Genomic DNA, 26847 nt, shown 5'->3' on the forward strand with positions numbered 1-26847 from the left:
CCCTTCCTTTTCTGGACAGCCCACCAGTTCTGCTTGGAATCTATATCCCCTCCTGCTCGCTGCCCCGAGTTCTGTTGACTGGACCAAACGTGGGCCTGAGCCCTCCTCCTGTTACCAGAACCCGAAGGCAGGCTGCACAGGCCACACAGGCTGCAAGTGGCAGGCAGGCTGGCCCTGGGGCCCATGGGTTCCCCACAGATCCTTTCTGCCCAGCTCAGCTAGGTGTCGGTCCTGTTGCTTACAGGGAATTTTTAAGTGGTCTCACCTAGAGAGACTCTACAAGCAGCCCCAAATCCCAAAATTTGCCAGTTGTTGAAAGGACTGGTGGGGATGGGCCTGTGACAGACTGGCCGGGGCGCCTGTAACGAGGCGGCCAGGCTGGGAAGCCGTCTGTTGGAGTGGAGCTGTGGTAGGCTGACCACACCAGTGAGCAAGATTCCAGCACAGCGAAAGGTTCAGAGGGCATTTCTGGCTCATTTGGAGTCTCAGGAGGAGAATCCCAGCAGGGCAATGACCCCAGCCAGTGGGTAGAGGCCGCCCCTCCCTACCTTTCTCCGGGAAATGGAGAACTCCTTTTCACACTGCTTGCAGTGTGTGGCTTCGTCGTCTTTCAGCCATGCGTGGCCCTGAGGAAGAAAAACACCCCAGGGTCCCGTTTTGCCTGGCAGCCCATGCCAGTTGGCTGTGTTCTGGCTGCCCCTTGCTCCTCACCCCTTCCTAATACCATGTTGATTTGCTTTTTGAGGAATTGCCCTCTTTACACTAGGCATGGCCTCCTGGGACTGCAGCAAGGGGACCCCGTCCTCACCCTGACCGTGGCTGAAGTTCATGTGTTGCAGCCCTAGTGCCTGCCCCCTGCTCTCGAGCGAGCAACAGGTTCCAGCCACCTGTTAAGCTGAGAGGCATCCAGACCCTGCCAATACCTTTGGGCTGAGGTAACCAGAGTCAAATTCTGTTACTTGCAACCCCCAGGCCCTGACAGACAGTATCCCAAGTGACTAACTGAAGAGGCCAGAGGGAGGAGGGCCGACTCTGCGATGCTGCCTGGCCTCTCCCCCGGGCTGTGGGAAGCTAGCACCCCACACGCCATCGCCTGTTCCTCAAAGCAGTGCTGGGAAGCAGAATTCTACAGTACGACAGGCCACGGAGGTTTTGAAAGATGATCTTTTGGGAGTTCTTACTAGGGAAGACTAGGTTATGGGATTTATTTGGTTTCAGGGATTGAGGGGTCAAAGCCTTGGGGTTTTTCTGGTTCCTTAGCCTTGGTTGGGCCTCCCTTGCCTGATTTCACACAGCATCCTGCTCATGACTTTAATCCCAACGTGAGATAGCGATAGCCCCAAGTCTGCCAGAGCCCTGCTTTAGGGTTCCCTCCTCCCCTCCCCCATACTATTTTGCTGTCCTTATTTTGTGCGAAACACGTGGGCAGTGCAGACAAGCAGCTCACAAAGCAGTTACATCCAGGAGGATCCAGTAAATTGACATTGACCAGAACTCCAGGCTGCTGTTCCCTGATGTGGCAATTTCCTTCTCTGACCTGCTTTATGTACTTAGGGAAGAAACTAATTAAAGATGTTAAAACTTATACATAAAAAACTCAAATCAGGGGAGTTCTGACTCAGGGTTTCTCTGCTCTGGAATAAAGCAAGAGGCCTGTGGGGAGAAGCTGCCTGTTAAGGGGTGGGTGGTCCCCTGCTTGTGGACTGCAGGGAATGGGAGGCTGCTGGGCAGCCAGCCGGGAAGCGGAGGAATGGGCTGGCCGAGCCTCTGCCGCCTCCTGTTCCAGCCTCCCTCCCCAGCTGCTTGAGTCCACCCCCGGGACCCTGGCCTGCTCTCACCAAAATGGTCGAGGCACTTGGGCCAGCTCAGTTTGGCTTGAGTGGGCGGGCCCCAGAAAGGGCCCAGTGAACTTGATGACCACAGGCCCCCCTCAGGGAGTTTTCTCACTTATTTTAAATCCCTGAGCGCTCAAGTGACTTTCACTGGGGCACCTCTGATCCAGGCCAGTTCTTAAGCCCTTGGCATCAGATGGCCTTGGTGGTGGGGCGCCCTGCGTCCCACCGCTTTTCAGCATTGTCACCATGGCCAAACTGCTGTCTGAGCGGCATTTTCCTTACCTAAATCCATCTCAGCCACATGTTCTCACCCAGTCACGATAGAGGGAATATAAAGGACATAAGCCAGCTAGTAACCAGCTAGTATTGAATATGCTAATAACCTTAACCCAGTACCTTTAGTGCCTTATTTACTTCTTTTATGTCTTCCATCTTCAGCTTTGACCTAAAAACAAACAAAAACCCATTTAGAAGCAGTGACAGAGGCTCCAAAACTAACAAAGTCCCATTGTTGTTTGGGCTTTGAGATGATAAATTCTAAGGGGGGTGTACAATAATAGGACTTGTTCTAAAATGCTTTCTAACTCTATAAAAGTCCCTGGAGGCCCCTCATCATGAAGGCTCACATGTCCGCCTAGGTCTGAGGCCAGAAAACAGCCTGTGGACTGAAATCTGGCTCAGCGAGTGTTGAGCCTGCGAAGGTTTAGGAAGATTTCAAGAGTAGCACTCCTTTACAAACTGGGCTCATCGATTTGTCTTCTCTGCGTGGGGCATGTGCTGGGCATGTGCTGGGAGTGGGCGGCGACCTGCAGGCTCCGGGGGGGCTCTGCGGGCTCTGGTCGCTGCAGTGGCCTCCCCTGCCTGCTGAGGCGGGGAGGGCCTTGGAGGGCACAGTTGTTGGTCCTCACTCTGCTTTCCTTGGTTAACAGTTCCTTCGTTTTCCATGTAAATGACATGACTGGACAAAGGTAAATGGATAGACTGAAAGCCAAATAAAAGCCAACACAGTGCATTTTAAAATTTGTTCTGGACCCTGTCTTAAAAGCTGAGATTAGTCTAAACTGTCATTAGACCAGGCTGGAGTGTCAAAAAGGGAGGTCACAGGCTAGGCTTCTGTGAGTGGTGAGAAAACCAACCGCTGGGGCTTTTGGGGAAAAAACAAAAAACCCATGGTTTTTACTAACCACCACCAGCAGACAGCTCCTTCACTCCCTCCCTCCCCACCTTCAGAAAGAGACCAGCAGACTGACGGGCTCAGAGAAGCTGTTGGGATGGATGGATGGAGGGAGGGCGGATGGATGGAGGGAGGGCGGACGGGTGGAGCTCAGAACACCAGGTCAAGATGGCAGCCTTCGCATCCTGGAACTTCCTGGGAAGCGCCACGTGGAAAGAACCAGCCAGTTCCTGAGCTGAACTGGGAGCTGTTTCTGGGAGAGCTGGCGGAAGGGTCTAAGGACAGGCTGTTTTCTTCTGTGTCATCTGGTTCAGGCTTACAGAGATGGAGGGAGAAGTGGGGGGCAGCCACAGAGGGGTCCTGGGCTCATTCCAACGTAGGGCAAGTGGCAGCTCCCTGGGCACTGCATCCCGGCACCACCCGGCTCTGCCGCAAGGCACCCAGGAGCCGAGCAGCTCGGGCTGGGGTTCTGAAGCTCGGGGCGGGCAGCAGCATGCAGAGGCTGCCAAGGGCAGTGGTACGTTCTAAAGGTCAGAGACAATCCAACGACTCGGCAGGGGGAACAGTGCTGCGGGCACCGGAGGGAGGCCCTGCTCCTGAAGCCTCTGCCCCCGAGCACGGCCAGCCGCAAGCCCCAGAGCGGTCTCGCGCCTGGCTCTGGCTGGCACTCCCCAGCTGCCTTGCTAGCCATCTTGTGCTCTGAGCACTGGGGGCGACTCCCGGCCTCGCCCACTCTCGAGGTGCTCCCATCTGGGGCAGGGGGACGCCTCAGCTCAACAGTGGCAGGGAGAGCCTGGGCCCCAAGAGAGAAGCTGCCCAGCGCCATCTGCAAGTACCGTGGAGGAAGAGGTCCCGGGGAGTGGGAGAGCATGTGTGTGGGCGGTGAGGCTATCTTCATCCCAAACTCTCGGGGCAAAAAACTGGACCACTGCCCCATCGGAGTTCTATATCTAGTTCCCTTTCTTCTTCTCAGTGCTTGGGTGGAGCCTGCTACTCGGCCTGCGTGTTTCCACCTGCGCCCTGGCTTGCGGTGAGCAGCAGAGGCGTCCAGCTCGCAGCCCTCCCCTGTGCACTACTGTGTCTGGCCTGCTTCTTGTCAGCTTTCCTTTGGGATTAGACTTGATTGGAGGTTTGTCTGGGTCTCACAGTGTTTTTTTTTTTAATGGCATTAGTTGCCACCGCTAAAAACTGGGGAGGTGAGAGTCATCCTGTTGGGTGCCAAAAGTAAAAATATGCTTAGACTCGAAAAGAAAAGCTGTTGTTGATCCTTGGACTGGGGGAAGAGAACAGGAGACACTTTCTCCCGAGGTCACCCAGCAGCAGGAAAACGTCCCCACAGGCGCCTCTCGAGTGACTCCTGCTTTCTCACCACTGTGAGCCCAGCAGGCTGGCTTTGCTATTTTCTTTCTTTCTGGGAAGAGCCAATTGCAAATCTGCCCTGGCCTCCCGGCACGGGATTCCTGGCTGACCTTCCCTCCCTCCTCACCCTGCGGGGACACAGCAAGCGCTCCAGGGCTCTGCCCGCCTTGCCCTCCTCAGGATCCTTCCTGGGGGCCCGGCCTCAGAAGCGTCCCTCCAGCCATTCCGCGGCGCCCCTCGCTGCCCACGTCTGTTGATCTGATGGTGCCACACCGCGGCTGGTCCCTGGGGGTGGTTGCACTGTGAAGAGCGGCGTGCCCGGCGCCCAGGAAGCCGTGACAGCTCTGGCAACCCCCGGGGCGGCGAACGAGGGCAGCCAAGGAGGAAGGTGTGGTCCGGGCTGCTGCTGCCCCAGGCCTCACGCCCATCTCCCCAGAGAGGCAAGGCCCCGGGTCATCGGTGCCGACACTCCAGGGTCAGGCCACCTTCTTTTCTTCCCCCAACCCACGCGTCCCCCATGACCGAGTCCTCCGTACCCCTGATGGGTAGCCAGACTGATTTTAAGACCGAAAAGAAATTCCCCTTTTCTAGTTTTAGGAACCTGTGCACGGGGCCCTCTTGTCTAGAGGAGTGCTACACCACGTGCGGTGTGCGGGCTGCCTTTGCCAACTCTTTTCCGGGCCCTGGGGAGGTGCAGGGGCTGTCCACCCCCAGGAGGCCGAGCGTCGATACCTGCTCTGCCAGGCACCTCGCCTCCCTGCAGCGGCTCTGAGAGCCCTGGCCCCCGCCTCCCTGCTGTTGCACACCGCGCCGTACGCCACGGGGCATTTCTTGTTCACTCCTCTCTCAGTCCTGGCCTCAGGGCCTCTTCTGGTGACGTGGACTCAGAGCTGGGCCTCAGCCCAGGCTGTGCAGGGCGCGAGAACCCCCGCTCTCTGGTTGTAGCACTTGTGTCAGGTGTGTGTACAGGATTCAGATGGGAGCAACGAGGCAATGCAAGTGTTTCTGTGGGAACTCTGATTGTAAAAAAAACAGGTGCTTTCATTTCTCTGAGAGGGCAGGCTTGGCCCTGCTGGGGGGTCAGACCCACCTGGGAGGTGCGCAACAGAGAGGAGAGCAGAAGTAGGAGGTGGAGACAGACTCCAGATGGCTTTTCTGTACTTAAGCCGGTTTGAGCTGGATTTCTGTCACTTGCAATCGAAAGAGTCCTGACTTATCAGGAAGGAGAAAAAGCTACCCACTGAGCTGGAAAACGCCTAGGTTCCTACAAAACAGTGCGTCCCACAATCTGCAATATCACCTGTCTGCCAGGGCCAGGTGTGCAGGGAGCCTCCAGTGACTAGAATACAGGGGAGAACCGTAAAGGTAAGTGGGGGACAGAAGAGCCAGGGTTCCTTCGGCAGCTCCCAGCACTGAGCAGACAGTGCAGGCAAGGAGCCCGTTCCGAGAGCGCGGGCCTGGGCTGCAGCCGGGCTGAGAAGGCACGTTCCCCGTGGCCAGTTTAAGTTCCCAAAGCATCCTGCCCCTCTGGTCTGAGGAAAAGTAGTAACGCATCCTCCAGCTGAGAGTCTGACTACCCTCCTGAGGATTTCACGTTAGGGGAAAAAAAATTCGCCTCCTTTGACTCTCCGGGGAGGCTCTCCTCACCAACCTGGTTCCCTCAAGCACCTGGGTTCTACGTGAGTGAACATGACGAAAATATTCTCGACGAATTAGTTGGCTGGTGGCGGGTTAACGTCCCGTTTGGTCGGCACGAGTCAGCCTGGATTCCGAGGAGGCCGCCCGCCTCCCGACAGGGCCTGCCCTCCTTCAGACAACAGGAAAGGGGCTTGGGGCCTGAGGTGGGCGTCCCTGGGGAGAGGGAGGCACAGCGAGCCTGGGGGCGAGCCCGCCCTCCAGCCCTGGGTGAGGGGGAGGCCGACCCGGGGCCGGGTTCTTACTGGCTGAGGTGCAGGCCCATTTCTTGGAGCGCTTGTTCTTGCTCGTCACAAACCTTCTGTAAGTCCGTCTTCTCATCCTGGAGCTCCCGCAGCTCCTGAAAGGAACAAGCCTGATGCAGAACTGCAAGTCTCTTTTTTCTTTTTTAAGGTGAATAACCAGAGCCCAAAGCAGACCAGAATGTTTTTCAAAAGCCCAAAGCCATTTTCCTGTGTTAACCTCGTTCACGATGGGTTACTTAGCGGATGACTGCTCTCCAGCTTTGTTCCTGAGAACGGACACCTCAAGGGGAGTGCCTCCGGACGCTTGGCCCCTCCGGCACTGACCAGGGCACTGACCAGGGACCCGAAGCAGCTACTGTCACCCACAGGGGCCAACAGCTTTGCCCATCTGAGTGGCTGTTAAGAGACAGGCGTTTTGTTTTTTTTTCAAACAAAACAGCTCTTTTTTTCTCCACGAAGCCTACACAAAAGGAAGCCTGCACCTGTGAAGGCTAGTTTGAAAGGTGGCTTTTTTGGTTCAATGCTGAATAAACTTCTTTTTCTTCCCGTGGGAGGGGGCCGGTCAAACGCTCCTGGGAACGAATGGCCGAGGCTCCGGCTCGCGCCTGGCCTGAGGGAGAGGAGCGCCCCTGAGAGTCCTGTCGGGGTCCTGAGGAGCCTGGCAGCCCTCGCTGAGGGGCGCTCACCAGGGAACAGTGCTGACGGCGGCACGTACCTGGGGCCAGTGGCACCTGGAGGAGATGGCTTAGCAAGGTCTGAGACGAGGGCCCAGGAAACTAGGCCTGAACTCAAGTTCAGGGCCAGCTGAGCAGCCCCCTCCCCGGCCTCCTCCAGGGTCTTCAGACCTAGAACCCGTCAACCCAGAAGCACCTAAGAGGCAACCTGTGGTTACTGGTAATGTCGGACAAATCGCTGTGTTTCATTGTTTGGGAGTGTGTGGGTGGTGTAATTCACATCTGAGGTGTATTCTGAAGGGGAGCCAAGGGGATGTGTTTCCATGATATGGCAGAACTTTCTACAATTCCCCTTCTGCCCTGTGTCCTCCCTGTGAAAGCCCTTCCCTCTCCAAGCCTGACCCGGCTCTTTCCCCAACGAGCTCCCAGTCCTGGGTCTCATCTGCTCTTCCATAAGGGACTTTAGGTACCTGCCCATAGAAATCAAAAGAGCCTTCCTTCCTTTTTGTGTGATCTATGTATTTTTTTTTTTCAAAAAAGACAATAAAAAAATTAAAAAAAAAGACAAGATAGCAAATGGACACGGTGAGCTGACGCAGCAACAAGATGATGCAACAGGATGACATAACGAAGAGACAATAAGGAAGCACAATGAGAGACACAACAAGCAGGGAGCAGCAGTGGCTCAAGCCATTGGCTGCCTCCCTCCCACATGGGAAGTCCCAGGTTCAGTTCCTGGTGCCTCCATTTAAAAAACAAACAACGAGCACACAAAGAGCATCCAGTGAGTACAAATAACTGGGGCAGGGGAAGAAATAAAATAGAACAAATCTTGGAAAAAAGTGAATGGCACATTTTATAAAATGACCTCAGCATCTGTGGAGTTGATCATATGCCTGTTCATTTTGATCCATTAATACAAGCTATATTAACAAATGTCCTTATTTTGAACTATTCTTGCACTCTGGGGCATTTGGTCATACTGTGAACCTGTGTGTAGCTGATGTAATTTGATGGTATATTAACAAACAAAATTGGCCCATTCGAACTGCTCAGCTCTACTCGCTACCCTGTTCAACACGACAGAAGCCCGGGGGGCCCTAGGCACAAGCAGCGTCCCTCGCCCTGCCCCTGCAGCGCACCAGGCTGGCAGCACTGTGCAGAACTGGCAGCGCCCTCTCACCCTCTGGCGGCTTTGCGCCAGGGGAAGAAGTCCCGCCCCCTGGAGTTTCCTGTGAGGCCAGCTCTACAGCCTGTTAGGCCAGGCAATTCTCGGTGGGCTCCAGCACCACCCGCCGCCTCCCGAGCTTGGCGCCCAGGGAGCCCAAGCCAAGCCTTCGGGGTGCTGCTCCAGCCCGGGCGAGGCCTCCGGAGGCCGGAGGGGCTCCAAGGGCGAGCGGGAGCCCGGGAGTCTGTGAGAGGAGCCTCGGCTTCCCAGGGAGGAGCCAGGACATGCGACCCTGGGTGGTCTACAGACCAGCCTTTTGGGGCGAGCCCTCCTTCAGAAATACTGGGGACTTCTCTGGCTTTTCTTTCTGTTTTCACCACTTGTTTTTGTCCTCTCCTCCTGGAACCTGCCCTCTGGGGATGGGTCTGGGGCCCCTGCTTGCTGTCCCTGAGCAGGAACGCCCCCCAGCCCCGGGCGGTGCTGGGTGAGGAGCAGGGGCTCCTCGGGGTGCGGCTCCTGGGGTGCAGCTCCTGGGGTGCAGGCAGCGCAGCCTGCGGGGAGGTGCCTGCGCCGGGGCTCCTTCTCGGGGATTTTGGAGGCTGCTAGCAGCTCTATTTCTCCCATCTTACCTTTTTCAGTCCCTCCACTTGCTGCAGCTCTGTTCGGAGGAGGGAGGAGGTGTCTTTCTCGTGCTGTAATTCTCGCTGCAGAGCTTGCCTGTGCTCTTTTTCTGATTTCAGCTCTTTCTCTAGACTTGAGCTGTTTCCACAGGATAGAATCCAGTTAGTCTCGGGGGGAGATTTTCCTGGAAAACCCACGGGCCACAACCCAATTCACTCCCCGAAACGGGGAGGCCATCCGTGCCTCTTGGGCATTGAAGCCCTTGGACAAGGTGTGGAAGCAGAGGCTGCCCTCTCCCCTGGGCCCGCCCGCACTCACAAAGATGAGGAAGGCAGGCAGTACCTGCTTTTGGTTTACCGGGGGTGGGTGGGGGCGGGGGGGGGGGGGAGGAAAAGAGTTCTAAGAAACTTGGGATCACCAGGGTAGAATCCTCCACTGACATGGAAACCTGAGGAGAAAAAAGGGCCCTGGATGTAGTCTGCTTTTTACAACCCAGAGCCTGCTGACAAGAGGATACTAGGGGAAGCAGATGTGGCTCAGGCGATTGGGCTCCTGCCTACCACACGGGAGGTCCCTGGTTCAGTTCCCAGTGTCTCCTAAAGAAGACCGGAGCTGGCGTGACAGGCAGGCGCAGCGAGTTGGCAAAACAAGATGATGCAATAAGAAAAACACAACAAAGCAAGGAGCATATGTTCCTGGTACCTCCTAAAAAGGATGAGCAGGATGGCGAGCTGACACAGTAAGAGACACAAGAGGAAAAATATAACAAGAGACACAGCAGAGCAGGGAACAGAGGTGGCTTAAGCAACTAGGTGCCTCCCTCCCACATCGGAAGTCCCAGGTTCAGTTCCCGGTGCCTCCTAAAGAAACAAAGACGAACAGACAGAGAAAGTGCAAACCATGAGAGGGTGGGCAGAGATAAATCTTTTTTTTTTTTAAAAAGGATATAGGGAAGAGGGAAGAGAAGGGGGGTGAGCCTCAGTCTGAATTCTCACTCTTCGCCCCGGCTGAGTGACCTGGAAGTCTGTCTGTTCCCGTCACTGTCAGGCTTTTTTCACTTAGCACTTAGGCTCTCCTGTCTAATTCGAGCCTGACCAGGGGTAACTAACACCTGAAGGGGGCACTATCCGTCCCCGATTTCCTTTCCAGAGAGGAAAAGGCAAACCAGGCTGGGCCCCCCGGCTGGGCCGCGGTCCTCACCACTGGTCGTGCAGCTGGGAGAGCTGCTGCTGCAGGGCGCCCACCCTCCCGCCGAGCTCCTGCTGCAGCTTGCGGCTCCTCTCCTCCGCCCCCTGCCTGGCCCGCTCCGAGTGCTGCAACCTGGACCGAAACACAAGCAAGCCCACGTTGAGGGGCCCTCTGACGAGACCCATGCCCGCCACGGAAGGTGTGACTTCTGCAGACTCTCCCTGGCTTGGATTGTCTTCTTTTGAAATTAATGTGCCGTAAAATTGACCCCTCGGTTTCATGACTTTGTTTTTAGGAGGTACCAGGGCGTGAACTCAGGACCTCCTACATGGGAAGCAGGCGCTCAACCACTGAGCTCCCGTTTCATGAATTTTAACACATCTATCGTTTCAGGTCAGTATCTCCTCCCCCCGTCAAGTATACGGAACAGTTCCAACATCCCCTGAACCTCCCTTGTGCCACCGCTAGGCTGTCGTGCCTGCTCCCTGGCCTGGACCCCCGTCAGCTGCTGTGTCCCCTGGCACTATGGTTTTGTCTGTTTGAGAATGTCATCTAATTGGGATTGAACATTCCATCACCTTTTTGAGTCTGGCTTCTTTCTCTCCACAGGATACCACGGATGTCAGTCCAAAGTTTTCCTTGTAGCAATGGCTGATTAGTATTTCACTGCAGGGACGGGCCGCTGTTTATCTGGTTGCCCGATGAAGGGCATTTGGGTTGTTTGTGGGTTTTGGTAGTTATGACCGGAAATGCTATATCATGTTCAGTTTTTTTGGGCGAACATGACTTTTCATGTCTCTTGGGCAAATATGCAGGAAGGAGATCACTGGGCCAGATGCAAATGCGTTTTTTTGGTGGTCAAAAAACTTATATTTAGCAGTGGGTGTAGCTCAGTAGTGAAGTGTGTGCTTCACATGTACGAGGGGCCTGGGTTCAATCCCCGGTACCTCCTAAAAAACCACCAAGAGAGAAAAACACAACAAAAAGCACCTTATATTTAGAATTAGCCAGGTGGACTCAGTTTAGATGATCCTAATTTTGTTGGCAACATCCGATGCATCACAGTCAGGCACCAGCTACACATACGCTGTCTTCTCTCCTGCAGGCCTGAGCAGGGTGCTGCCCTCGTCCGTGCCGGTGTCACCGAGCTCCTTCACAGCTCGTCTGAGCTGGTGCTGCTGGCCTTGGCGAGCACAGTGAGCTCACACGCACTGCCGTCTTCTCTCCTGCAGGCCTGAGCAGGGTGCTGCCCTCGTCCGTGCCGGTGTCACTGAGCTCCTTCACAGCTCGTCTGAGCCGGTGCTGCTGGCCTTGGCGAGCACAATGAGCACACACCCACTGCCGTCTTTGCTCCTCTCGAGGCTGACTAGGTGGCCAGGGGGGATGTGAGGATGGCACAGTGGTCAGGCTGACTTCCCCCGGGGGGCACTCTTCCAAGGATATTTGGGCTGTCTTCTGAGTCACAGCATCTTGGGCCACTGGACAGTGGGTGATGCGCAGGACTTTTTTGGGGGGCAGTGGGCGCCTTCAGGACTGGCTTCTTGGACTTCAAAGCCTCTGCTTTGGCTTTGGGAGGGGCAGGGGCTTCCTTCTTTGCTTTCGGCACCATCTTCATGAAAAGAGCATGTTTACCTTTATAAGGAACTGATTTCCACAGTGGTTGTACCATTTTACGTTCTCAGTGGCAATGTGAGAGTACCAGTGGCTCTGCATCCCCACCAGCATGTAGCACGGTTGGTTAAAAACCATTCTAGGGGAGTGGAGGTAGCTCAGTGGCTGAGCTCCTGCTTGCCATGTACGAGGTCCTGGGTTCAACCCCTGGAACCTCCTAAAACAAACACAAACAAACAAAAACGCATTCTACTAGGTTATAGAGTGGATTCTCATTTTGATATAAAATAATTTTTAAAAAAATCAGAGCAGGTATGGTTTACAGGAAAAGCAGGCAAAAACTTCAGAGTCCTCCTAGCATGCCACGGGGACTTAAATTTCCCTTGCTCTAATGGCTCATGATGCCAAACAACATTTCCTGGGCTTATTCTCCATCCAAAGAGGTTTGGGATGAAGTGGTTACTCGAGCGGTTGACCTAGTTTTTATTGGATTGTTTATGGTTGAATTTTGAGAGTTCTTGGTGTTTTCTGAATATAAGTCCTTTGTTGCCTACGTGATTTGCCAATTTTCTCCCAGTCTGTAGCTTGACTTTTTATTCTCTTAAAAGTGTCTTTCTTGGCAAATTTGAATTTTGATAAAGTTCAATTTATAAAGTTTTTCTTTTATGGATCATGCTTTTAGTGTCTTATCTAAGCTCTCTTTGCCCAACTGAAGGTCAGGAAGATTCTCTCCTGTGCTTTTTCTTCTAGAAGTTTTAAGTTTTACATTTAGAATTATGGTTCATTTTGTGTTACTTTTATATAAGGTTTGAGAATGAGGTTCCTTTCTTTTTCTTTTTTTTTTTTTTAATCTGGACACCTAATTGTTCCAGTGTCATTTCTTAAGAAGACCACGCTTTCTCCACTGAACTGCCTTTGCACCTTTGTGAAAAACCAGCGGGTCCTATCTGGGTGTGTCTATTTTTGGACTCTGTTCTCATCCACAGCTGACCTACTTAAATGTACCTGTGACGAGAAGCTCACTGCATAGTTCTGACCCGCTGAAGACACGGAGGTGCAGAGGCCAAAAGGGATAAACTGAGCCCATGCTGAGTGGGGCAAGGCTGGTGAACCCGCTAATTTACTGGGCAAGACTATGAGCCTGACAGAGGACAGCCGCCCCAACTCATCTGTACCTTTGGGAGAGAACCCCTGAGTAGGTAGGTCCCCAGCCCCAGAGAATGTTCAGCACTTTCCAGGGAGTGTCTGCCAGGGAGCAGTGATTACCTTTCTTCCATCTGTTTCATGCTGGACATAGCTTGATTGGTTTTTCCTTCGAAAGACAAGATGGCTTCGTTTTTCTGCTGTAAATTGCTTTCGGCACTCTACAAAAATGAAGGAAAGTGGGCTCAGACTCTGCCTGCCCCCCACCCCCACTTGGGAATACAAATGGTTTTAAATAAATAAATAATTATAATCAATCTTAGTGAAACGTCTTCGTAGACCATAATTCCATCTACAGTGTATACAATCCAAGGCATTTGGTATAAATACAGAATTGTGCATTCTTCACTTAAATCGTTTTCATTAATTAAAAAAAAAAAAACCCAGAAAACCAAAAAAGGCAAAAACAAAAAGCCCTACCCTTTAGTAGTTACCTCTTATCCCTCTATCCTTCCCCTGCCATAAATAATTGTTAATCTATTTCCATCTCTATAATTTATTTGTACTTGCATTTTATATAGATGGAGTCAGACAATGTTTGTCTAGTTTCTTTCCCTTAGTGTACTTCCCTTGTTTTTCATACTGATGGAAGATTATTACTACACACTACTGTCCACAGTTGGCTTTGACTGTATTTCTGCTCAAACATCACTCTGATATTACCATCTTGTAAAATTAACATACATTTGTTTCTGTTTCAGAGAAAAAATTCTTATATGTACACTATTAGCCATACTCATTTTTCAGACAAATGGGGTTGAATCACTTAGCTGGTACTTTTATAACACTTTCAAGGGTGTTTCATTAATTGCTGCTCTTCCCTAGAGCCCTGGAAGGTAAACTGGGTCAGAGCTACGGGTTTCATCAATTGAGAGAAAGGTAAAGAGGGAATGAAGTCTTTTGTTCTTTCTCTACAAAGGCAATCTCCTCCTCTTTTTCTCTGTGCATGCTTTATTGTTTTTATTTTTTTAAAGTTTATTTAGACATAATTTCAAACCTAAAGGACAGTTGCAAAAATAATACAAAACCCCCAACATATGCCCCACGCAAATATGAAGCGCCTCCAACTTTGACCATTTTGCCGTTTTGACACATCATTCTACCTGTCCGTCTCTCTATTGCCTAAACATTTGAAACTGGGTTATATACCTCATGTTCCTTGATCACTTCCACGTATATCTTCAGAACAAGAAAATTCACTCATGTGGCTACTGTTATTACTGTTTCTGTTTTTGTTATCAGGTTTTAGGCAACGCCTCTAATGAATGATGCTATGGTTTGGAACCCTAGATCAGATGGTAAAGGGAGTGGGGAAGGGGAGGAAATCAGACTTTCTGAAGGTCTCCTGGTACCAAGCCTGTGTGAGACACCTTCACCCCATTATGTAAGCGAGTCTTCCCAACAACCTGCGGAGTGGGTGTCACTGCCTCTGGGTTGACCCTGACAAGCTGCGCTCACATGAGGGCTTAGTCACTGCCATAACCAGAAAGTCCCAGGCCAGGCGCTGCTGCCCACCCTACAGCTGCACTGCAGCCCGCTCCGCCTCGAGGGAACGCCGAGACTGCCCGCGCGGAGCGACCGAGCCGCGCCCGCGGGCCGGGCATCACACCCATCCCCTCCCTGGGCCCTCGCGGCTCTCCTGAGGGGCGCTGGGAGCCGCGACTTCTCTGACGGAGACGGGGAGGCTCAGAAGGAGCTATCAACTGGCCCAAGGTGACACGAGGGAGCAAGGGAGAGGCGGGCCTGCGGCTCAGGCCCAGGCCTGCAGGACCTGACGCAGGCGGGCGCTGAACCCCAAAAGAACCCGAGCCATCGGGAGGGGGGCCTCTGCGTTCCTCCCTGAGTGGTTCCAAGAGACTTTTTTTTTTTTTTTACTTATCCTTCTCTGCTTTATTAACTCAAATTATTATTATTATTTTTAGGAGGTACCAGGGACTGAACCCAGGACCTCGTACATGCGAAACAGGCGTTCAACCATTGAGCTACTCTTGCCTCCACTATTACCTCAAATTAACAACCACAATAAAGATTTTTAAAAGTCCAATATTTACACAGGAAAAAAAGTTACAAAATTCCTGTTAAAGTTCTTCGGTAGTTTTTCAGATTTTTCAAATTATAAAGTAATAACAAGCTTTGCTCTTTAATTAAAAAGATTTTAAAAAGAGGAAACAGGTAAATAAATTGGGAAATACATACATGGAGAAAACAAACGAAAATAAAATAAAAACCAAAAATGGGTGTGAACTAGGAAGGACGGATAAATCCAACAGCCAGCCTAGACCGCTGGCTGCCCCTGGGGTGGGGGGCGATGGGGAAGGATTTGGAAGTGTCAGGACCAGGGGATTAACTTACAGTCCAAGAGCCGGATGCTCTCTGGAAGTGCTCTGTAAGAACCCAGAGGACACTGAGAGGCTGAAGACAGATGAAGGTGTATAGGAAGGACTCTGGTTTCCAAGAACCCAGCTCCTGGGGCCGGGGGTGGGGAGTCACCTCGAAACTCCTGGGATTTCCCCAGGGACAGCAGTGTCCTGGAGGGCCCACATCTGAGGGACCATGTTAACGGGGGGATAGGCCTCAGGATTGTCTTGGGGTGGGAGTAAATCATGTCTTTCACGGATAATTCTGGGGCAAGGTGGGGAGGGCTGGAGATTTCCAACCACGTGGGCACTGATTTCACCACTGGGATCTATGTAATGAAGCCCTAGCAGAGCCTGTGATCTCCAGGCTCAGGTCGGCTTCCCTGGTTGGTAATCCAGGCTGATGTGACGGGAGGGGACGCGTCCTGGCCCCACGGGGAGAGAACACTGGGGCTTGCACCGTGAGACGCTCCCAGACCTCGTCCTAGGCAGTTCTTCTGGCTTCTTCGGATTTGGATCCTTTAGACTATGATAAAACTGAAATCCTAAGTCTAGTGCTTTCCCGAGTTCTGTGAGTCATTCCAAGGGATTGCCATGCATGGGAAGGTGGTGGGAACCCCCGAATTCGTAGAAGGGCAGGTGGCCCGGAAACCGGACTTGTGCCTGGTACCTGATGCGAGGGCAGTCTTGGGCATTTACCCTGGGAAATCTGACCTAACTCCAGGTAGTGCCGAAACTGCACTGTAGATGTTCTCATAAATTTCACAGAAATAAAAGACAGGCTGTATCCTTTGACCTTAATGCTATAAAATCAGATGTCAACAACAAAAGAATAGCTGAAAACACCTCATATCTGGAAACCAAATAGCATACTTACTACTAAAAAATTCCTGAGCTAGAACAATAAACTAGAAGGGAAATTTGGAAATATTTAGAGCCAAAAGACAAGGTAAACCCTAAGTTGTATATCACTCCATCTAAGATGCTACTGAGTATAAGATACACCACAATTTTATATATCATTGAGAAAGAAAAAACTGCAAATTGAAACATGCCATGCCATTGAATGTGGGATGATGTATTACATTTTCAGATGTTAAAATGTGAAAAACGTGCTTCTCAGATGAAATACTTTTTGTCAAAAGTTGAGGGACACAGCTAAAGTAGTACCTGGATAATTTTTAACTTGAAATACACTTTTTTAGGAATAAAAAAGATAAACCAAATAAACTAAGCATGTATTTCGGGAAAGAGGTACGGAGCAAACCTAGAAGGTAAGCAGTGGGTGAGCAGTAGGAAACGAGGCCGTAGGATGGACACAGGGCTAACTCCCACCTGCACTTTGTGAAACATCTGTAAATTAATTGCTTTGACGTCTTCCAGCTGCTGGCGAAGGGCCACGAGTGTGTCCTGCTTCTCATGGGTATCTTTTTCCAATAACTTCATTGCAATTTCCATTTCGGTTTTCATTCCGATTTGTAATTCCAGTTCTTTTTCTAGTTCCTAGTTAATGGGGAAACTATTATTAAAGATCATAGAAATGTGTTTAATTGAGGTGGCATCTGAGGCCATGCCAAAAATATAAACTGAAGTCAAGATAGGTCAGAAAGATTTAGAAAAGTCTGCCTGTGTGAGAGCACATAATTAGTTCAAGTTTTTCTCTCTTTCCCATTTTATAATTAAAACAGAAAGCTAGTAAGTGGTGATGTGAGCTGAGAGTTCCAGCAACCATATTTTTCTAAACCCCCGAATCAGAATGCACCATCTGAAGGAATGTCCATCTTGCAGCTGAGTGCTGGGAGATAACTGGATGTTGCTATGTTAGCATTTCTGGGATGGTTTGCTGCTTTATGGCAACAGAGGTGCAATTGTTTTGAAATCAGCCCTGTCCTGGATAATTTGGGACACATGTTCCCCACACCAAAGACTGAGTGACTAAACAGCCTTCAAAAAAAAAAAAGAGAGAGAAAAGGGACAACTTCTGCCTTTCTGTGAATGTCAGCAGATTTAGGCACGTTATGTGGAAAGTGCTGATGGAATGAACTTCCGAGGGTTACCGGAGAGTTCTCGAGTGCTTGCGAAAGCCAGGCTCACGCACTCACCAGTCGGACTCTCTTCTCCTCTTTTAGCTGCTTCCACACGTCACTGTACATTTCATCCAGACCTTGCCGAGTTTGCTTGTAAGTCTCCAGCTCAACTTTTGTATCCTGTTTTGTTATCTATAGCAAACAAGAACACTGAGAGGAGTGACTTGCTTATGGAAAGCAAGTTAACAACAAAGTATTTAAAAATATGCTTTAATTAAAAAAAAAAAATTTTTTTTAAATTTTCTAATTTTGTTTTTAAGCACAGAGGGCCTAACTGTTAAAGATATTGGAACTTGACGATCAAGGGCAAGAGCAAGCAAATGGAATTTTGAGAAGGAAAGCTAGGCTGGTCAAACAATTTAGATTTGCTTTTCTTTACAACAGAACAACGGGGAATTCTGGGAAACTGAGGTCAAAGTAAGTAGGCAGAGTCCGACTCCCTCCCAGAACTGATCACTCAGTATTTGCTGAGTATGTTTTCAGCACTGGGTGGATTTAGAGATGAATCACGTATTATCTGTACCCTCCAGTCATTAGGTGAGACAGAGCAGCAAGCAAGTGATATTATAAGACAATACACTAGTTGCTGTAATGGAGGAAGGTCTCAAGGGCCATAGGAACGAGGGAGGAGGAGGGTCTGGGCTGCCCACGGTGTGAGGGAGGGCATCACGAAGGAGGCAGCACGTCAGGGGAAGCAGAAGGATGATCATAAATAAGCTTGCATGTGCAAAGGCACAGGAGGCACTTTCCGGCATCCAGCAAAGGACATGTGGTAGTTTGAGTCTTTTATGGACCCCAGAAAATTATGTTCTTAAATTGACTCATTCCTGTGGCTGTGAACCTAGTGTGGGTGGAATCTTCTGATTAGATTCCACTAAGGGCTGTTTGATTAGATGACTTGAGTGAGGCATAGCCCAGGGTGGGTGCTGATCCTCTTACTGCGATCCTTTATAAACGGAACGAACCCAGGTAAAGGAGAGACAGAGAGAAACCCCCTAGAAGCTGAGAGAGGTTCTGGAGGCCACAAGCTGAAATCACAGAACGAGGGAGATAGATGGCTGCAGAGATGGAGAAGAAGCCACAGGAGAGGGAGAGGTGGCCACAGGAGCAAAGAGCTGAAATCAACAGAACCCAGGAGAGAGGGAGCTGGGAGCTGAGGCAGTGAAACCCGGAAGAGGAGGGAGAGGCCAGCAGATGCCTCCGTGGGCGGTCTTGGGGGACAGAATGGCCTGATGCCTTGATCTGGACACTGCGACAACCTCAGGACTGTCACTTGCAACCTAGCAACTCCCCAATGTACAAGCCAACCCATTTCTGGAAGATGGCCTTGGCAGCCTCTAGCAAACTAAAAAGGGGCCTGCACATCAGGAGGACGGGGCTACTGTCACCCACGAGCTTGAGGGTTACCATGGATACGTGTGAGTGAGAAGCAAGGCGCCCAGTTCCAAGGTCGGTTTCTCACCTCCACGCTCTTTTCACTTCTTTCGCGGATTAAGTCATTTTGTTCTCTTAATTGCTGCTGTTCTTGTTGAAGTGAACAGATCCGGTCGGTAGCAGCTGAGAGCTGATTGAGAGATTTTTAAACTTCTTAATATCAAAATGAATCTTACTGCTCAAATGAAGACGAACAATTCACAATGTACTTTCACGTTCTGATTATTTCCTTATTTTATTCAATTTGAATAGGTGATAAATTCCCACGGTTCAAAATTCCAAAGACATGAGAACATATAAAGTAAAATCTCTCTCCTATCCCTCCTGCTCGCCACTGCTGCCCTTCCCAATTTTCTCCCCTTCTACAAAAATGACAGCTTACTACCTAATGTGGGCAAAGATTTATAGACATGAAAAAGCAGAAACAGGCTTAATGTCCAATTATTAGTGAAATGGTTAAATAAATTACAGTGGCAGCATAAAACAGAAAAATGTAGTTATTAGAAGTTTTTATGACTTGAGTAAATACTTGTATTATCCATGGGGTGGGGGAAAGCAGGTTCTGTGGTGTGCTCTCAACTCGAATGGAAAAAAAAAATCAATTCTGTTAAAACTGCTAAGAAAAGGTGGGAAAGCTATATACCCAATGACAAAAGTAGCTGTCACTTAGCAAAGGGACAATGGGTATTTTTTTTCCTGATTTGTCATTCTTCACGGTTTTTCTAGCCAATGAGCAAAACTACATTTTATCTCTGGAGGGAGAATTGAAGAAGTTTGGGAGAGGAAGGAAGAACCAACCACCCAAGACATGGCCTAGAGGACGTCACTTCTTCCCCTGAATGAGTTACTGTAGTTAGGAACACGTATAGAAGCAGGAGGCCTTCGTGGATGTGAGGAGAGGCAAGGCAGACGAGGAAATATGCCAACCAACCCCTCCTAATTCCAGCTCAGAACCCACATTGGAGCAAGAAAGGTGAGGCTGGAAGGAGAAAGCAAGCTACTGCTCAAGCTTGGTGCCTCCCAAGCGCCTTCCGCAGTAGTGGAAGGACCTTGGAGCACTGGACTCATCCACAGAGCTAACCCCCCCCCCCCAAGTACTCTCGCGCAGACCCAGCTCCTGGGCCTGGCTTCTTCACCATAACTGCTGTGCCCAAATAAGGAATTTTAAAGATTTTAAAGGAGGCGTTAGCTGCTTAAAAGGAAGAAACAGGCAAAATCTTTAAGCTAATTCCATTCCATTCTCTGAAGGCACAGAAAGCATCCCCTCAAGAGAGGTGTACTTTTCTTTAAAGCACATTTTCCATGACAATCATTTGCCTCTAAAGACCAAAGTCTTCCATTTTTCAGGTTCCTAAGTTTGGTGAGACCTGTACACAAAAGCACATGACCTCGTCTGGGAAACCAAAGGGTGAATCTGCTTGTTCTAAAACTGACCAACATCTCGAGAGCCCCCCCACGCCAAGGGTTTGTATAAGGCACACTTAGATGATGTTAATCGAATTTCATCTCTACGGCAGTATTCTGAGTCTGTGTTATCAACCGATTTGGGGGTGTGAGAAGAGTAAGGCTCAAAGACCTACTGACGTAAGGCAAAATGAGTCCTTCCATTTTAAGTTCAGAGAAGAGTCCCTCGGGATGCCAAGCTGGGAATACCTGCCTCTGAATTCCCTTCTCATTCCACAAATCTGAGCTCCCCTCCTGAAAGCCTTTTGGTGCGGGCCCCTCAGGAGAGTGGTCGGCGCGACGCGAGCCTGACCCTGGGTCCTGCGTTCCAAAGGTGTGCTCTGAGAGATGCCCTCTCAGCTGGGGCCTGCCTCCAGCCGGGGAGGACGGGCATTCCCAAGCCTGCCTGGAAGTCCTTCTTCCTTCCCTGTGATCTGGCGGGGACAGCTGTGGGGCTGCGGCCTGTGGAAAGGCTCGGAAAAGCCGAGCCACCCGCCCCAGCTAACAGGAGACAAGGTGTGTCCACCAAGGAGGCTGCCGGGCGGGGGGCAGCAAGCTTTCTTCCTCAGCCTCAGCCCTCCTTCTTCCTGTCCCTTCATTCTCTCTCTGCCTAGTGAGAAAGGAGAAAAAGCCCATGCTGAGGAGAGAGGGGGTCTAGGTTTTGGAGAGGCCGAAACACCTAAGTATTTGCACCTCTGAGACAAGACCTGAGCCTTCTAGGGTGGCGGGGGAAGCAGGGAAGGTGGAAAAGGAGAAAGAAACAGGCATTTCACAGCAGAAGCTAGATTTTCCAAGGAGGAGCTTCTGTGGGGTTTCTTTGATGTGATCAAATGGAAGTCACTGCGAACTGGCTCCTGACTGGCCACACCACCTGAGCGGGAGCCCTGGCCAGGGCTGAACAGACATTCTGAGGACGCAGAGGTCTGAGAACGCCCATGCTACACGCAGCTCACCCCAAGCTTGGAGATGCCCATTCCTACCCTAGAGACCCTCTAGTTAGCTCAGCCAATGATACCGTTTCCCAGAACAGCAGGTAAATTCCATTTTGTGTAAGGATTTCAGTGGTACAAACCTCTTCCTGAAGCTTTGAATTTGTCTTTTCCAAGCCATCTACCTTGGCCTGCAGATCGCCAACTGTGCAGCTGTAGAAAATTAAAATAGCAAGGAAATATGAACTTACAGAAGCTATTTCCCAGCCTGTAAAAATTGAGAATAGAGGCTTCTAGATTTCCTATATGACGTGGAAAGCCAAAGGGTTTCCAATTAACTCAGGGGAGATGAGAATTCTAAATCTAACTATCTAAACATAAGAAAACGTGGTTAACATTTATATTGTCTGAGAAAATGGACATTGTGTTATATGTGTGAAGTAAAAAGTTTAGAAGTGGGTGCAACTTGTATTTCATTCAGATCTGAAAACTGTAACAAATGTGATTTACAATGTTACTTAAGTACATGAACATTGTGTTAAATGGGTGAAGTAAAGTAAAATATATTTTCTTAGAAAATACAATGACCAAAAATGATTTATCTGTAAGAAGTAGAAAATCTAAACGGACTACCAACTAAGGAAAAACTGAAAAGCTAGCAAAGTATTACCTCCACTTCAGGTTTTCAAGGAACAAACAGCACTCATGAATTAGGAGCCGTGCCCAGGCAAAGAAACAAGGCAAAGCTTCCTAATCCATTTTACAAAGCTGCATAATCCTGATCCAAGCCAGAGAAAGAAAAACTAGGGGACCATGAGTCAGGTGACATCTGAAGGGTGATTAAATCATCAAAGCTATAATCAAGGCGAGTTTATCACCGTGATAGACAGGAATGGTTCTGTATGAAGATGCCCATTAATAAAGCACATCACATCCAAAACTTAAAGGACAACAATCACAGTTACCTTAATGGATGTGGAAAGGCATCTGAAAAAATTCCACGTTTATTCCTGATAAAAAGTCTCTAGGATTAAAGGACCTCTCAAAGTGACAGCCCTTGGAGCAGCATTTCCCTGAGTGTGTTCTGACAAGGTGCCAGCTCCTTTGCGGGTTTAACCGGGCCTCTGAGGCCAGAGACGGGTTTCCTGTCTAACAAGGCCCACGTGCCACGTACACTCTCTAACAGGGTGACCAGGGAGAGAATCACCTGTCTCCCAAACACATGAGGCTGAGAATCTACCCCCCTCCCCCAACATCTCCAAAGGCCCGTGTTTCAGAAACACTTTAGCGGCTTTCCGGTTAAAATTAAAAATCAAGATAAAGATACCTGCCATCACTATCAAATTGTTCTGGAAAGCCTAGCCCAGTGGTTTTCAACTTTCTTCCTGCCCCCAGACACCGACAGGAATATCCTATTATTCCCAGCAGTTACAGAGCTTGCCGTGGCTGTGATTTTCAGCTCAGTGGCTGTGGAGTGGGGAATGAAGAGTCACATTTTAATTTATTTACCTCCTTAAAGTGGTAGTAACTTTAAGAAAAACAAGCAAACAAATGAAAATCAAAGAGTTCCCCAAAGCTTTTGAGCAATAAGAAATTATACTTCTTCAGTCTGCACGCATGCACATTGCCCGGATGGTAACTGTTTCTTACTTGTTTTGGGGAAAAGCCTATTATGAATGATGACTGTTAGTTACAAATATATGGCAACTCAAAAAAGCTGCCTGAACAAATCAGAGGCTGCTGAGTCTGTAACTGTAAGACAGGACTGGGGCCTACCTGAGGTGCCGGTTAAGTTCTTCCACGTAATTCTTCTGATCAAGGACGTCAGTAATTCTTTCGTGCCTTGTTTTTAAAAAAAGAGCATGGAAAAGGGAGAAGTATTTTTTTTACCGTTCATGATTTTTAACTACCCCCTCCCCAACCTGCCAAGCAGCTCGCAGATGCGCTGATGTCTTGAAGGAAACCAAGGGGCAGTCAGAGTTGAGTCCTGTCTGCAGGATTCCCGAGCGGGCAGAGGGCGCGGCTGCCTCAGGGCGGTCAGAGCCTGGGGACGCTGGCCCCTGCGGAGCAGGCTCCCTGCAGCGCCCTCCCTCGTCTGCAGAGGGGGCTGCGCGTTTGGCATGAGGAGAGCAAAGCCTCGGCTGACCAGGGGAAAGCACCAACCCGCCGTATCCCAGTGGCTCTTGGGACGTGGCAGGTGACGCAATCCTTAGGAGGCGGAAGGAAAGGAGGTCCACCCAGGAAAGGAGACCAGGGATTTCGTTTTGAAACACAAAGCATGGTCAGTTCTAAAGGCCAGGGAGGTTGGGGTTTTAAAAAAAGAAAAAACTTTAGGATTTTAAAAGTTAGGTCTCCCTCCCCTAATTTCTTTGTGCAGATAGGTACATATAAAATTTACACAGATGGGATAATTCTACACAGGCTCATGTCATCTGTGGATTAGTTAGTGCATTTTTATTATTTTATCTGCTTTCCCTGTTCTGCCCTTTGCAGAGTGCTTCCCAGGTAACCCTTGATAATGTGTTGAGCATCCTTCCGTATGCACATATAGACATATATATACCTACCGATATACGCATGCATACATGTTTGCATTTATGTATATGCATATACATATGTATGTGTGTATATGTATAATGATATATATAATTAAAATATTATATCTCAGGGATTTTTCTTTTGCTTACAAAAATGGGATATCATGACTACTTCTCAGTATCATACTTTGCTCACTCAATAATACCTTGTGGAAATCCCTCCAAGTCTACTCTAACAGCAGCTCAAATTTATTCTTTTTTATGTCTCCATAATATACCATACTGTGGAATACTATGGAAGTTCTTTAATTGATTCGATTATCCCCTATTGGTGGATGATCATTTTATTTCCACTTAACCTGCCTTCCAAGCCTGCCTCCCGTCTCCTTTCCCACTGGCACACACTGTTATCAGGGTCTCCGAGCCACTTTAGAAATGCTCCATGCGTGTGCAACCGTTAATGTGTAGAAATGTGTGCATATCCTTTTTTACTCTACTGTAAATGCTTCCATGGTGTACACACTGCTCTTTAACTTCCTTTTCTTATTTCCCTCCCCCAGATAACTCATTTTAAAAGAATGCTCTTGTTACAAGGATGAGAAAGAACTAGAAAGCTTCAGGAAAGACATCCAAGATACACTATGATCAAAGAACAGGTCAAAGGGTAATTCAAATAGTGCCATCCCGGGAAACGGACTTTGGCCCAGTGGATAGGGCATCTGTCTACCACATGGGAGGTCCGCGGTTCAAACCCCAGGCCTCCTTGACCCGTGTAGAGCTGGCCCATGCGCAGTGCTGATGCGCGCAAGGAGTGTCGTGCCATACAGGGGTGTCCCCCGCGTAGGGGAGCCCCACGCGCAAGGAGTGCACCCATAAGGAGAGCCGCCCAGCGCGAAGGAGGGAGCAGCCTGCCGAGGAATGGCGCCGCCCACACTTCCTGTGCCGCTGACGACAACAGAAGCGGACGAAGAAACAAGACACAGCAAAAAGACACAGAAAACAGAAGACCAGGGGAGGGGAGGGGAATTAAATAAATAAATTTAAAAAAAAAATAGCGCCATCCCATTGATATTCAAACAAACAATAAAGCAAAATGCCCTACCAACAAATATATATCTTAAGGCATTAAAAAAAGGTTTGGGGGGAGCAGATGTGGTTCAAGCAGTTGAGCGCCGCCTCCCACAGGGGAGGTCCCAGGTTCAGTTCCTGGCGCCTCCTGAAAACAAACAAAAAACTCAAAGAACAAGCAAAGAAATGGAAAAAACAAAACAAAAACAACTCAAAGGAGCTGATGTGGTTCGTTGTTGAGCCCTGGCCTCCCACATACAAGTTGGTTCAATCCCCGGTTCTAATAATTAAAAAAAAAAAGGTTTGGAAGGAGAGGACGAGTAGTTTTCTCTGAAGGGAGGAGTGGGATTGCAGTGGAGATGCGGGGGCAGTGTGAATGGAGAAATTCCACATTTACTCTATTCCCCTGAACAGCTGTGGTGGTTTGGAGTTGGATGTATCCCATGTTCTTAACTCCATTCTTGTGAGTGTAAGCAGAAACTTTGTAAGGAGGACGTTTTGACGAAGTTACCTCAGTTAAGGTGTGGCCCAATCTAAACAGAGGGATCGTAATCCTGTTGTTGGAGGCCTTTATAAGCAGGAAGAAATTCAGAGAGACAGAGAGAGAGAGAGAGAATGCACAGGAAGCATGAAGCTGGAGGTCAACCAAACCCAAAAGAGAGGGGAGAGGCCAGGAGAGGGGAGCCAAGGAGCCCCAGCACAACAGTCTCTGAGAAGAAAGCATCACCTTGATGACGCCTTGGCTTAGACTTTCCCTTAGCTGTATAACTGTGAGCTAATAAATTCCCATTGTTTAAGCCAGCCCACGGCATGATATTTGCTTGAGCAGCCAAGGAAACTGAAACAATAGCTTAATTTCTTAAACAAGGAGGATCATGAGTATATTAGCTCGTAGGGAAAAATAACAAAATAAACTAAAATAACAAATAAAGCAAGACCAAAGGCAGCATTCTTTACCAGAAGCTCATCTAAAATATAAAGCTCAGCAGCAAACAAGGCAGTACTTACTCTTTGCCACCATTGAGATCCTGGACGTCCCTGAGGTAGAGGGAAAAATCGATCACACCAACCTGTTCAAAATACAGAAACAACACGTCCTGTTTTCCACAAATCTCAGAAGCTTTAAAACTTGGGATATTTATATTCCTGTCTCATTCTTACACACAGGTTCTTACACACCAGCTCTAGAAAGTGGCAATCAATCAAATCAACCCAAAGAAAAACAACCCTACCACTTTCTAGAAAAGCTAACTAAAAATTATAATTTAACGAAATTGTCTGAAATCTTACCACCTAGTTAAGATTCATAATCATGTTGTTTACAAAGATCAACAAGTCCTGTGGGTACGAAGCAATTAAAAAAAAAAAAAAAAAAGGAGGCCTGCACCTCTAGGGCTAAAGTAGAAGCCTTAAGTGATACATCCGACTCTTTTTCTCAAATGTTGGTGAAGCAGTCCAGTCAGTATCATAGGGAGTAGTCTACATAATTGGTGGGAACTACAGAGGACTGAGACCCCTTATACATCTCAATGTCAAGGTCTTTGTCAAGAAGTAAAGCACTTGAGAAAGAATGAGTGAGGGTCCTCGCCAGACGCCATTCAGTCCACAGGGAGTAAATGAAGCCATTTCTATTTGAAATATAGAAGCTGCAACTGAAATGGCCATCAACAGAGAAACATTTGGATAATTCATGTCATAGCCACTTCATGAAACCCTATGCAACTGTGACAAAGAACGCAGGGCATTGATGTGTAACGATACGAAAAAAAGCTTCAGCATAAAATTTGTTTTTTCTTTAACTTTTTATTTTTAAATCATGTCAGACTTACATGCCAGTCCCCAAAATAACACAAAATCCTTATAGAAAACTCCAACATATCCCCAGAGATGCCCAGACCCACAAATGTTAACATTTTGCCCCACTTGACATATATTCTACGTATGTATCCAACCATCTATCCACTTCAATTTCTTCCTATGTACAGGATAAGATTTTAAGTCAAAGGATGATATGTACAATATTAACCCCATTACAGTTGCTGTACTTATGTTAAAAAAGAAACCTATGGGTGAGGGTTTGAAACCACGTCAGCAAATTCTTTGACATGCCTCTTGCCAAGAGGAATCTATATTCCTATTCCTGGAACCAGGGTGGCCTTCGTGTCTGCCTTGGTGAACAGAAAGCAGTGGAAATGATGCTGCGTGGCTTCTGTGGCCAG

The 26847-nt window shown here is 49.1% G+C and overlaps 1 protein-coding gene across 2 annotated transcripts in view; it reads right to left on the minus strand.

Annotated features, from left to right (window-relative positions):
- RUFY1 (RUN and FYVE domain containing 1) overlaps nt 1-26847 on the minus strand; it is a 53845-nt gene that overhangs the window by 1042 nt on the left and 25956 nt on the right. Inside the window, exons 6-17 of one of the 2 annotated variants that reach the window (XM_012524567.3) lie at nt 25637-25698; nt 22800-22865; nt 21167-21236; nt 18680-18781; nt 17233-17349; nt 16466-16633; nt 12837-12934; nt 9972-10091; nt 8780-8909; nt 6309-6403; nt 2232-2280; nt 549-626 (exon numbers count right to left, since the gene is read on the minus strand). In XM_012524567.3, the coding sequence (XP_012380021.2) occupies nt 549-626; nt 2232-2280; nt 6309-6403; nt 8780-8909; nt 9972-10091; nt 12837-12934; nt 16466-16633; nt 17233-17349; nt 18680-18781; nt 21167-21236; nt 22800-22865; nt 25637-25698 (1155 nt within the window). The remainder of the gene's footprint in view (nt 1-548; nt 627-2231; nt 2281-6308; nt 6404-8779; nt 8910-9971; nt 10092-12836; nt 12935-16465; nt 16634-17232; nt 17350-18679; nt 18782-21166; nt 21237-22799; nt 22866-25636; nt 25699-26847) is intronic. The other variant, XM_023588340.2, reaches the window with a different exon arrangement.

Source organism: Dasypus novemcinctus, chromosome 2 (genome assembly GCF_030445035.2).
Source record: "Dasypus novemcinctus isolate mDasNov1 chromosome 2, mDasNov1.1.hap2, whole genome shotgun sequence".
Lineage (NCBI taxonomy): Eukaryota > Metazoa > Chordata > Mammalia > Cingulata > Dasypodidae > Dasypus > Dasypus novemcinctus.